Source organism: Pyricularia oryzae, chromosome 3 (assembly GCF_000002495.2).
Source record: "Pyricularia oryzae 70-15 chromosome 3, whole genome shotgun sequence".
Classification (NCBI taxonomy): domain Eukaryota; kingdom Fungi; phylum Ascomycota; class Sordariomycetes; order Magnaporthales; family Pyriculariaceae; genus Pyricularia; species Pyricularia oryzae.
The window spans coordinates 525,926-535,108 of NC_017849.1; the positions used below are offsets into that span (position 1 = coordinate 525,926).

A 9,183-nucleotide genomic window follows, 5' to 3' on the forward strand; every position below is an offset into this window, starting at 1 on the left:
TTGGCTAGCGCCCAGCAAAAAATCAGCTTATTGGAAGCACAACTGGAGGCAATACGGCCGGTTAAAAGGAGGAGGGTGGTTCCGGATCCAAACGAGCTTTTGGTTAACAAACAGAACATTATTGGATTGCAGGAAAATGATATAGAAAATTTGGAACCTTTAGCTGATGAAGAAGAGGTTAATGAACCGGAGAAGCGTGAAAACGATTGTATTTTTGTCCGTTGATAATTTTATATTTAAATCAGTTTATAAAAGTAGGCATTTCGTTGTTAGATTTTCAGGGTGCCGAACAGGGGGGGTGCCGAACAGGGGGTACGCAACGTTATTGAATTATCGGCTCAACAGCACTTAGGCCTTACTGTTGGGCAAGGGATAGCCGGCAAAACAAACTGCCTTGTCGCCATGTATTATAATATTGTCGGGGTTGATGTCCTTGCGGACAAGCCCTAATAAATAAATATACTTTATACCAAATTGAACGCGGAGGTTGAGGCGGTAGCTAGCTACATCGGGGCCAAGCCCTCGATTACGCATCACCGATTCCACGGTGAGAACGTATCGCCGGCTGGTTTGGATCACAGCGAGTTTTGAATATTTCGGCCTCGGCTACAGCGAGACTCAATGTTTGACTTGAACATCCATCATCTACCTTTCTCTTTAGCCTACAGGTGACGCGTTCTTGGAACGTGTTTTCAAAAGAAAAGCATGAGCCCACATCAGATATGGGCCTGTAGGTAGTTTGCCATAGAGAAAAGTGACTCGTATGCTTTCTGCTGTCAAGGGCAACATTTGACCAGTAGTTAGAGCGCTGTTTGGCGTGTCGGCCATAACTTTAGCGTCAAAATGAAAAGGGTGAATAGACGATGTAAAACTTGCCCAAATCATTGTAAATCTTGACATCCACCTCGGGACTGTCAGCATACGAAACAGATGGACACATTCCTCACAGAATCTTTTTGATTTGAAATGATGCTGAAAGTGACATCATAGTTGGAACTTGAATCATTGTTGAGTAAACTCAAATTGGTCGATATATTAGGGCAAATTCCAACAGTACGCGCACCAGACCACACTTCTCAATAGTAAATTAGTAATCATTTTCTTCACGAGGCTAATCATCGCTATCCTCCCAGCCTATCTCCCACTGTACTTCTCAATGGCTCTGATGTCTTGGTCTAGTCTAGGTGTTGGCAATGTTTGGCGCACATATTTCTGCGCCAACCACCCTTTTTCTCCATTCAAGACTGCAGTGCAACCTGCGAACCTGACCATGGTTATACTGGGGGGTAGGCCGTGGTGTCGGTGCACAGGCTCAGCCTATAACCCGTGTTCGGGTTGGTGTAGTTCTGCACGAGGAATTGGTCAGCCGCCCATCACCCACGGGAACGCTGTCCATATCTCCTGATATAATCGGCTACTCACGATCGATTGGCAGCACCCGCGCTGGTTATTTGGGGGCCCGATGTTGCACTCGAAGTTGGGCAAACCGCCGATGAGGTGGGCACTGAAACCTATTTAGTAACAAGTTTGGTGCGCATGTCAGCTACCAAGTATTTCCCGGATATTATTTTTTGAGAGCCTATCCGCCCTCGAAGATGAATGGAGATGCTCACAATCCACCCCAACCTGGCCAGTGATGCCTCTGCAGCACGATGGATAGAAACCTGTCGCATTGACCCCTGGGCAGTAGAAGTTGAAGGCGGCCGAGGCTGTGGACACGAAGCTCGACGCGAGGACAACGGCGGCGAGTTTGTAAAGCATTGTGATTGGATTTTGTCTTGAATTCGACGAGGATTGTAGTTAGGAGGTTTCAATGCGTGCGTACAACTTGCTCGTGACAATTTGAATCCTGAGTAAGATTCTAGGGAAAATCTTGAAGGACTTGGGGGTTTTTATATTTTCTTGAAATGGGAAGGAACACAAGCTGTTTTGGTCGGGTATTGGCCGACTAACATAGATTAATCAACTTGTGGCAGTACCCTCACACACCCGATCAAGATGTTAGCTCCGACCATAAATGTGACCATTTCTGGCAGCTTCATCCCTTTCGGCGCTTCTTCTTCTTTTTTTGTGCGATCCCACGAGGAGCAGCAGCTCGTCGAGGAACAAGTGTAACATTCTATACGAGAATGTTGATGACGTCGGTTATGTGTCGTACCCAATGAGAACGATGGCTCCTAAAGGAGCGCTACTCCCAAGGTGGAGTGCAGATCACGCTGGATGGCATGTCTCGTATTTACCTGCAGATCAGGATAAAAAAGCTGCCAAAGACCCTACCACGTAGACAGGGTAGACTAGAGCCGACCAACCACGGAGGGGCGGGAACCAGGAAAATACAAACCTAGGAAAGCCCATGCAACTTTCCCGACAGCAAAAAAAAAAGAAAAAAGAAAAAAAAAAGAATTGCTGTGCCGCGATAAGCTTATTATCGAGGCCAAGCTCTCCCCCGCGTGATGCGAAAAAAAGCTCATACTCGTATTATCCGTCAGCAATTCCGAAAGGAGTCGAACAATCGCCGACAAAATGTATGGTCCTTTTTTGGGCATCTCGGAGACGGACGTGCCAAGCAAAATGAGACTACACGGTACCGAAAATCCACAATTCCCGGCTCGGAACCTTGGTCAGTCAGGGCATAGTATTGGACTACATCTCCGCGTATTTCAGAGGAATCGGTCTTGCACTAAGCTGTCAGTAACTACCATACCTACCACACCTACCTTGACAGGTACCTTACCTACCTTACCTTCTTAAGTAGCGAGGACGCCAACCTATTCCCAAAATCAGCAAGGTACGAGATGGAAAAACCTACATCTTCATTCACGATGTGATACTGACAGCCGAGGTTTCGCATAGCGCACATTTATTTTGGTGCCAGACCAATCATGCGACAATTAGATCTAGACTAGACTAGATCTTCGATTGAAATGTTAGCAAGACTGTCGGAAGCAGTCCATCCTCCAACTCAACCGCGGCTGTCATCCTTGGCGCTGCGGGCTTACCCTTGCACTAGCAAGACACAAGTTAGCAGATAACAGGTAAGCAAAGCTTACTTGTACGATGCACTGTTACAGAGGGCTGGTGACTGTCTTGCTAGTTGCAGCCAACTTTTTTTTTTCTCTCTTGCTCACGCCCGTCCCCAACGTGGCAAATATTAGACGCAAGGCCGGCCCAAGCAATCCCGCATCGGCTAGCGTGATGCTTCCCGGTTCTCTACCCGAGTAGAAGCGCACGGTTCATACCGAGCGTCGCGCGCGCGTACATCTGATCCCTCACTCCATAGAAAGTTTGATGATTGATTTTTTTTCACCAAACTAAGTTGACAGCTGAGCTTGTATCCAGTAGCGTGTAACCAAGGGGAGAAAATAGACCTTTCCGGACCGGTGACTGCATGATCCATCGTGCAAAGGCTACACGTCCCACACGCCTCAGGCTGTTCGTCTCATCTGAAGAGGAATTCGTTGCCTGGAACGAAGGAAGGCTCAAAAGGCGTCATGGCCCGTTTCTAGCCAGGCCGTGTATGAGCGTCTTGGGCCGTTGCAAGTCATCTGCAGACTGCGGGTATGTGCCTAGAAGCCGTTTGGCAAGGGTATTTCAGTCCATCATGGCCCCCAAAAATTTCAGACCGACTGGTAGACAGCTCGGCTCCCAAGTCGCACCTTGGAGTCCGCGGAGTATGAGCCCAGAGACGACAAGAATTGAGCCTCGTGACCATTGAGAAACAGGAGCGGGGCGACAAAATAAAAGACAAAAAAAAAAGAAAAAAAAAAGAAAAAAACAGCGACAATGGGTCTTTACGACACACCCCCAGAACACGTGCCGCAATGGCTCCCCATGGCATCCACGGCAGTGCTGGTGTTTGGCATGGTGTCGTGGTACACGGCGTACGCGCTGATAACGATACAGTCGATCAAGGACCAGTCGTACGGCATGCCCCTGATCGCCACCATCGCCAACTGGTCCTGGGAGCTGCTGTACTCGTTCACGGTGGCGGAGCACCCCTTTGAAATGGTCGGGCTCGGCATGTGGTTTTTTCTCGACGTCGGCCTCGTGTGGACCACCATCAAGTACGCCCCCAACGACTGGAAGCACACGGCGCCCTGGATCGGCAGGAACATGGCCCTCATCTTTGCCGTCCTGGTCCCCTGGGCCCTGTGGGGCAACTACACCTTCTCCAGCTGGTGGCTGAGCGAGCCCGGCATGGGCTTCGGCACCAAGCAGGGCAAGTGGTTCCGCGGAAAGGAGGGCTACGACACCTTGGAGCTGGGCATCTGGAGCGCCTTGATTCCTCAGGGTTGGATCAGCGCTGGCAGCTTGGCCATGCTCATCTCCCGTGGCCACAGTGGCGGAACCAGCTGGACTATATGGTGAGAGCCCTTTTGTTTTCTGCCTCTCTTCATTTGACTTTTTTTTCGTTTTGTTTTTTTCAAAAAAGTCAAGCCTAGAACCACCTGAATCACTGAACCAGTGAAGCTAATGCAATTCGTCAACCTACCCAGGGCCCTCCGAGCCGCCGGTTCCGCGGGAGGCATGTTTGGCTTCACCTACCACTCGTACTACTACTGGCCGGAGCAGCACGGTTTCTTTGCCAACCCCTTCCACCTGTTCCTGTCGTCCATCTACCTCATCCCGGACATCATCTACCCCTTTGTCCTGTACCGCGTCCAGCAGACCGAGATCATCCTGCCAGACGGCCGCCACATGAGCGCCCACCACGCAAAGATCGAGCAGGCCCTAGCCATGCAGGAGGTGGGTTACCAGAGCGTCTTGGTGAACGGCGTCGACGGGCCTCGGTTCCTCGACCGGAAGGCGCAGTAAAGGTGTTGCGCTAGGGGGTGAGTATGTTGTTGGACGGGGATGTTGATAGAACGAAGTATGAACAAGACCAGGGGCAGAGATGTTGACGATTATTGGTCACTGTAGGGTGGGGGTGTGGTTTTCATGATTGTCGTACGTTGTACCATGATCATAATTATTGGTTATCCAAGCATAGATAGACTATCAGTTATAATCCTCGGTCATGAGGGTTATAAACCATGTATAAAACATAAGATTGAGTATTCGTATAACCTTACCACAGAGCTCTTGCAGAAGGTGGTTTTCCATGATATTGCAATGGGTTGTGGAGTGATGCAATATGAGATCAAAATAGCAACACCTGCAGTAAGCCAATCCTCTATTCTGTAGCCAAAAGCTCCAGGTAATGGTAGAAGGCGCATCTTTACGGATTCCTGTCGTTCGAGACCCAGAGCGTTAATGCCCGCGGTGACCGTCTTGGAATTTGAAAAGGGTGGCGGGGCAAGGATGCAGTTGGAATCAAACATTGTTTTTGTTGCTCTCTTGTTTCAGAGACCTGTGTTTGAAATCATCTTTGTGGTTTCGGGGTGTCGAGGAATTGATCAAGATGTTGGTTCATGGGCAGACATGCGTGTAGGTAGATCACGTGTTTAACCACGTGATATCATGACACGTAAAAGAATCTTCAACCGATTCTAACGAGCATGTAGATAGCTAGAAGACAGAGACTAGATTACGTTCAATTTGTTATATTGTTTTTACCGATCGCAGCGATCATACGATTCCTATCAACACAAGAGGCAAAATAACCCGAAAGAAGCATGAAAACGACGGCTGAAGAGATGAGATGACAGCGAGAGTACGAAGCCAGACCAGAGTGGCTGAAATAAGCTGGGAACAAAGCAGAGCAAGCATGACAAAGGTAATTACAGTTTTTGTGAAGGACATGCATACATATATGATTTCTGGAAGAGATGAAAAGCTTGTCCCGCTTTAGCTGGATGTACAAGTGGATACAGTTAGCCTTAAATTTGATATCAAGCTCTACTCCATTTTGATTACTCTACCCCTTGTAACTACCGTTGCACCGCAGAAATGAAGCCAAACATGGCAGGTTTTAGCTTTTATGCACTACACCTTGAATTCATTTCGCCAACTCTCCTCCGGAATCGAGCTCCTGACCAAAACGATATCAATGCAAGCTTAATATTTTCATCAGAGAGGTGCCTTTAGCCACACTTTGGGCCATATGAGCGGCGAGAATAATTTGAGCTGGGGCTTGGCCAGTTCAAGAGCGGATTTAGATGTTTGTACGCCCGTAAACGGGATCATGGCTTGTATGGAGGGCGTGCAACTAATGACTGAATCTCTGATCTTGTAACATGGTTGGAAAAAGACATGTTGTCTTGGATCACCGGAGCTAATTCAGTTCTGGTAGCAACTTTGTACATTGACATGACCCCTTGACGTATTCGACCGAGTGATGCATATGAGTTTTTTGCATTCAAGTTGGAGGCGCATTGGGCAGCAATTTTCTACCCAGTAGAGGTAATTGTCTGCTCAAACTATATGATTACTAGTGCGCCGAAGGAGCCGGGAGAAGATGCCGTAGAAAAACAAGCAAAAGCTGTCATGGGAACAAGATATATCCTGAGGCTCTCACGAGACTGATCGGCGGTGATGTAATTCGCTCGCAAGAATCGCCAAGAAACCCCGAGGAGGCAGCAGGATGATCCCGGGGGCATATCGGAGTACCCGATTTGCCTGCCAAATTACTAGAGTTGCGATTATTTCGGACAATATATAAAATAAAAAGCCATTGGGCGAAAATAGCAGCCCAACCGCTCGGGTATAAAAAGCCAAGTTATACGCCGGGATGGGGGGCACGCCAAACGTGCCATCTCCAAGCTTGTCAAGATCGACAAGCGAGGCGCCGTAGGGCAATTGCCAGGATAGCCGCTGAAAAAAAAGAAGAGGATCAGGGTGTTGACTTTATGTCATTGCGCCGATCATCGGGTCGGCTCAGCTTTCTTTTTCCCACTCGGATCAACAGCCTCCCCAAGCCATGGTGACAAACGATCGGGAACGCCGAACGGTGGGCACGTGAATGGATATGTGCTTTTTCAGAGTAAAATATGTGACTTTTTTTTTGAGCACGTTTTTGGTTGCATTTGGAGACATTTCTTTGCGGCATGGTACATTTGCGCAAATCAGTAATCGGGATTCAGGGGTTGTTGCAAAGCAAAAGAAACAACACTTGACGGGCGCATTACTACTTCTTCTTTTTTTGCACGTTGACCAAACAACCCGTATTTTTGCAGCTACCAATGGAGAGAAACATCATGATTGCCAAGATATCATCATTTTTGGTTCTTCGTGCCAACGTTGGGCAGCAATTGCGACTAAAAACGACGGGGAAAAAACGGAAAATAACATTACCCAAAAGGAGCCACCATGTATATACCTGTTACCCTCTCTATTGCCGATCTATACACATTTTTTGCCGCCCAGTGCCAAAGTAAAACAGAAACAATAAAAAGCCTCCCATAACAAGACATTAAAGAAAATTAGGAAAGAAAATCGATAAAATTCGTCAAGATGTATCCAGCACCCGTATGTTTTTTTTGTCGATTTTTTTGTGACCCCAAGACATTCAACGCCAACACCTTGGCTTGACGCATCTCATTGGTGTGGAATGTTGAAGTGGTTCATACCGGTGATGTGACGCATACGATTGAGTATGCGCCTCTCTTCCTTGCCTGCTCATATCAAAAAAAAAAAAAAAACAATGTCAGCCTTTGCATACCAAAGGGATGGTACCAGTGTATATTTCCAGATTGTGGGGGAAAAAGGAGCAGGTGGATGAAAAGAAGCTACTCACGAGGCCGCTCCTCAGGGTCCTTGGTGCCATCAAGGACCTCAATCAGCTCGGAAACAACCTTCCCAGCGATGTAGGGCTCAGGCTGCGGCACCTCCTTGGTAGGCGTGGGGTAGATCCAGACGTAGACGCCGACCGTATAAGTCCCAGGCCAGGTGATGGCGATGTTGGTAAAGGCAAAGTATATGCTCTTTTCCTCGCCGCTGGCGCCGCTGGACGACGAGGAGCTGCCGCTGCTGCCACTGTCGGACCTCGACGACAGCTTCGAGGGGCAGGTCGGGATCGACGCGTGGCACTGCAGGCCGGCGCCCTGGGTGGTGTCAAAGATGCTGTCCAGGGGCCCGTGCTGGCTCGGGACGTCCTGGAGGGTGTTGTTGCCGTTGTGGTCGAGCAGCACGCACATGCCCTGGATCGCGTCCGTCCCCGGGCTGTAGTCCCCGATCCGGACCACCATAGGCGGAAGCGCCGTGCACGGAAGGGCGCGCGGGACGGGCTGAACCGTGAACTCTCCAATGATTTCTTCCCCAGACATTATAGCTGATTTTGTTTTTTTTTTCGTTTTTGTCGTTGTCTGCGTGAAGAAAGGAGGAGAGACACGTTTGATGGCTTGATCTGGGTCAACTATCGCAGTTCCGTCGAGGTTCGAAGCTGTTGGACCCCTTTTTATATTCCTTGCTGATCTGTGAGTCTTGTTCGAGCCTTTGCGCGTGACAAGCCTTTGTCTCACGAGGTGGCGCAGCTGAAAAGGGAGAAAGTCCTGGACGTGATCAAAGCCAGAGTGAATGAAGACCTTTGAGCCGGTAAAGACAGTTGCCGACGAGACGACGAGACGAGTTCTGTGTAGGATAGGACCGACACGGGACGCAATATGGATTCGAGATGGATGGTTTTTTGTTGTCAACGAGCGGTTGATATCATGATCTTATATTTGTCTTTTTTTTCCCTTTGTTTTGATAGACCAGCATTGACCACAAGACGAAAACAACAAGAAATTAGAAAGCTCGGTCCCGGCACCAGGGTGTGTGGACAAGGGAACTCGTTGCCCTGGGCTCTGCTCCGGCTGTCTTTGGTGAAAGGGGTATGTCGCACAGGATGGCACTCTGACGATCTCCTGGAGGGTATACCTGCGGCTGCAATCCCGAACGAAAGCGGCAAAGTGATGGATGGCAGCACGGATGAGGAGGAGGCTGAATTGGGGGTGACTAGTATCGCCCAATAACCCTGCCACCTCTTCTTTGCGAGAAGATGGAAGAAAAGGGGGGTGCCGAATTGCTGGTGATGACGTTGATGAATATGCTCCGAAATTGTATATCTCAGGATGGAAGGCTGAAGATGCAGATGCCGGATTGTGCAGCAGACAGGGACTCAAATACTTCGTACAAGGTCGTCCATCTTCACAGTGAGGAACTGAGGAGGACTGGGCCTTGGGAGAGCCAAAGCAAAGATACTATTCCTCGAAAAAAACCCCCCCTGCTTGGTGTGGCCCTTTTCCTCCGAAATGCCACACTTAA

At 48.9% G+C, this 9,183-nt stretch overlaps 3 protein-coding genes across 3 annotated transcripts; 1 reads left to right on the plus strand and 2 right to left on the minus strand.

Annotated features, from left to right (window-relative positions):
• Positions 1 to 992: 992 nt before the first annotated feature.
• On the minus strand, positions 993 to 2,121 carry MGG_07411 (uncharacterized protein). The gene is made up of 3 exons (XM_003711248.1): positions 1,614 to 2,121; positions 1,423 to 1,511; positions 993 to 1,346 (listed from the first exon to the last, which is right to left on the minus strand). The coding sequence occupies exons 1-3, from the start codon at positions 1,759 to 1,761 to the stop codon at positions 1,275 to 1,277; spliced, it is 309 nt and encodes a 102-aa protein (XP_003711296.1). The 5' UTR covers positions 1,762 to 2,121; the 3' UTR covers positions 993 to 1,274.
• A 1,662-nt stretch (positions 2,122 to 3,783) lies between these two features.
• On the plus strand, positions 3,784 to 4,815 carry MGG_07412 (uncharacterized protein; the record flags this gene model as incomplete). The annotated part of the gene is made up of 2 exons (XM_003711249.1): positions 3,784 to 4,364; positions 4,497 to 4,815. The coding sequence occupies 2 exons, from the start codon at positions 3,784 to 3,786 to the stop codon at positions 4,813 to 4,815; spliced, it is 900 nt and encodes a 299-aa protein (XP_003711297.1).
• A 2,852-nt stretch (positions 4,816 to 7,667) lies between these two features.
• MGG_07413 (uncharacterized protein) lies at positions 7,668 to 8,204 on the minus strand (the record flags this gene model as incomplete). Its single annotated transcript, XM_003711250.1, has 1 exon — positions 7,668 to 8,204. The coding sequence occupies one exon, from the start codon at positions 8,202 to 8,204 to the stop codon at positions 7,668 to 7,670; it is 537 nt and encodes a 178-aa protein (XP_003711298.1).
• Positions 8,205 to 9,183: the final 979 nt, after the last annotated feature.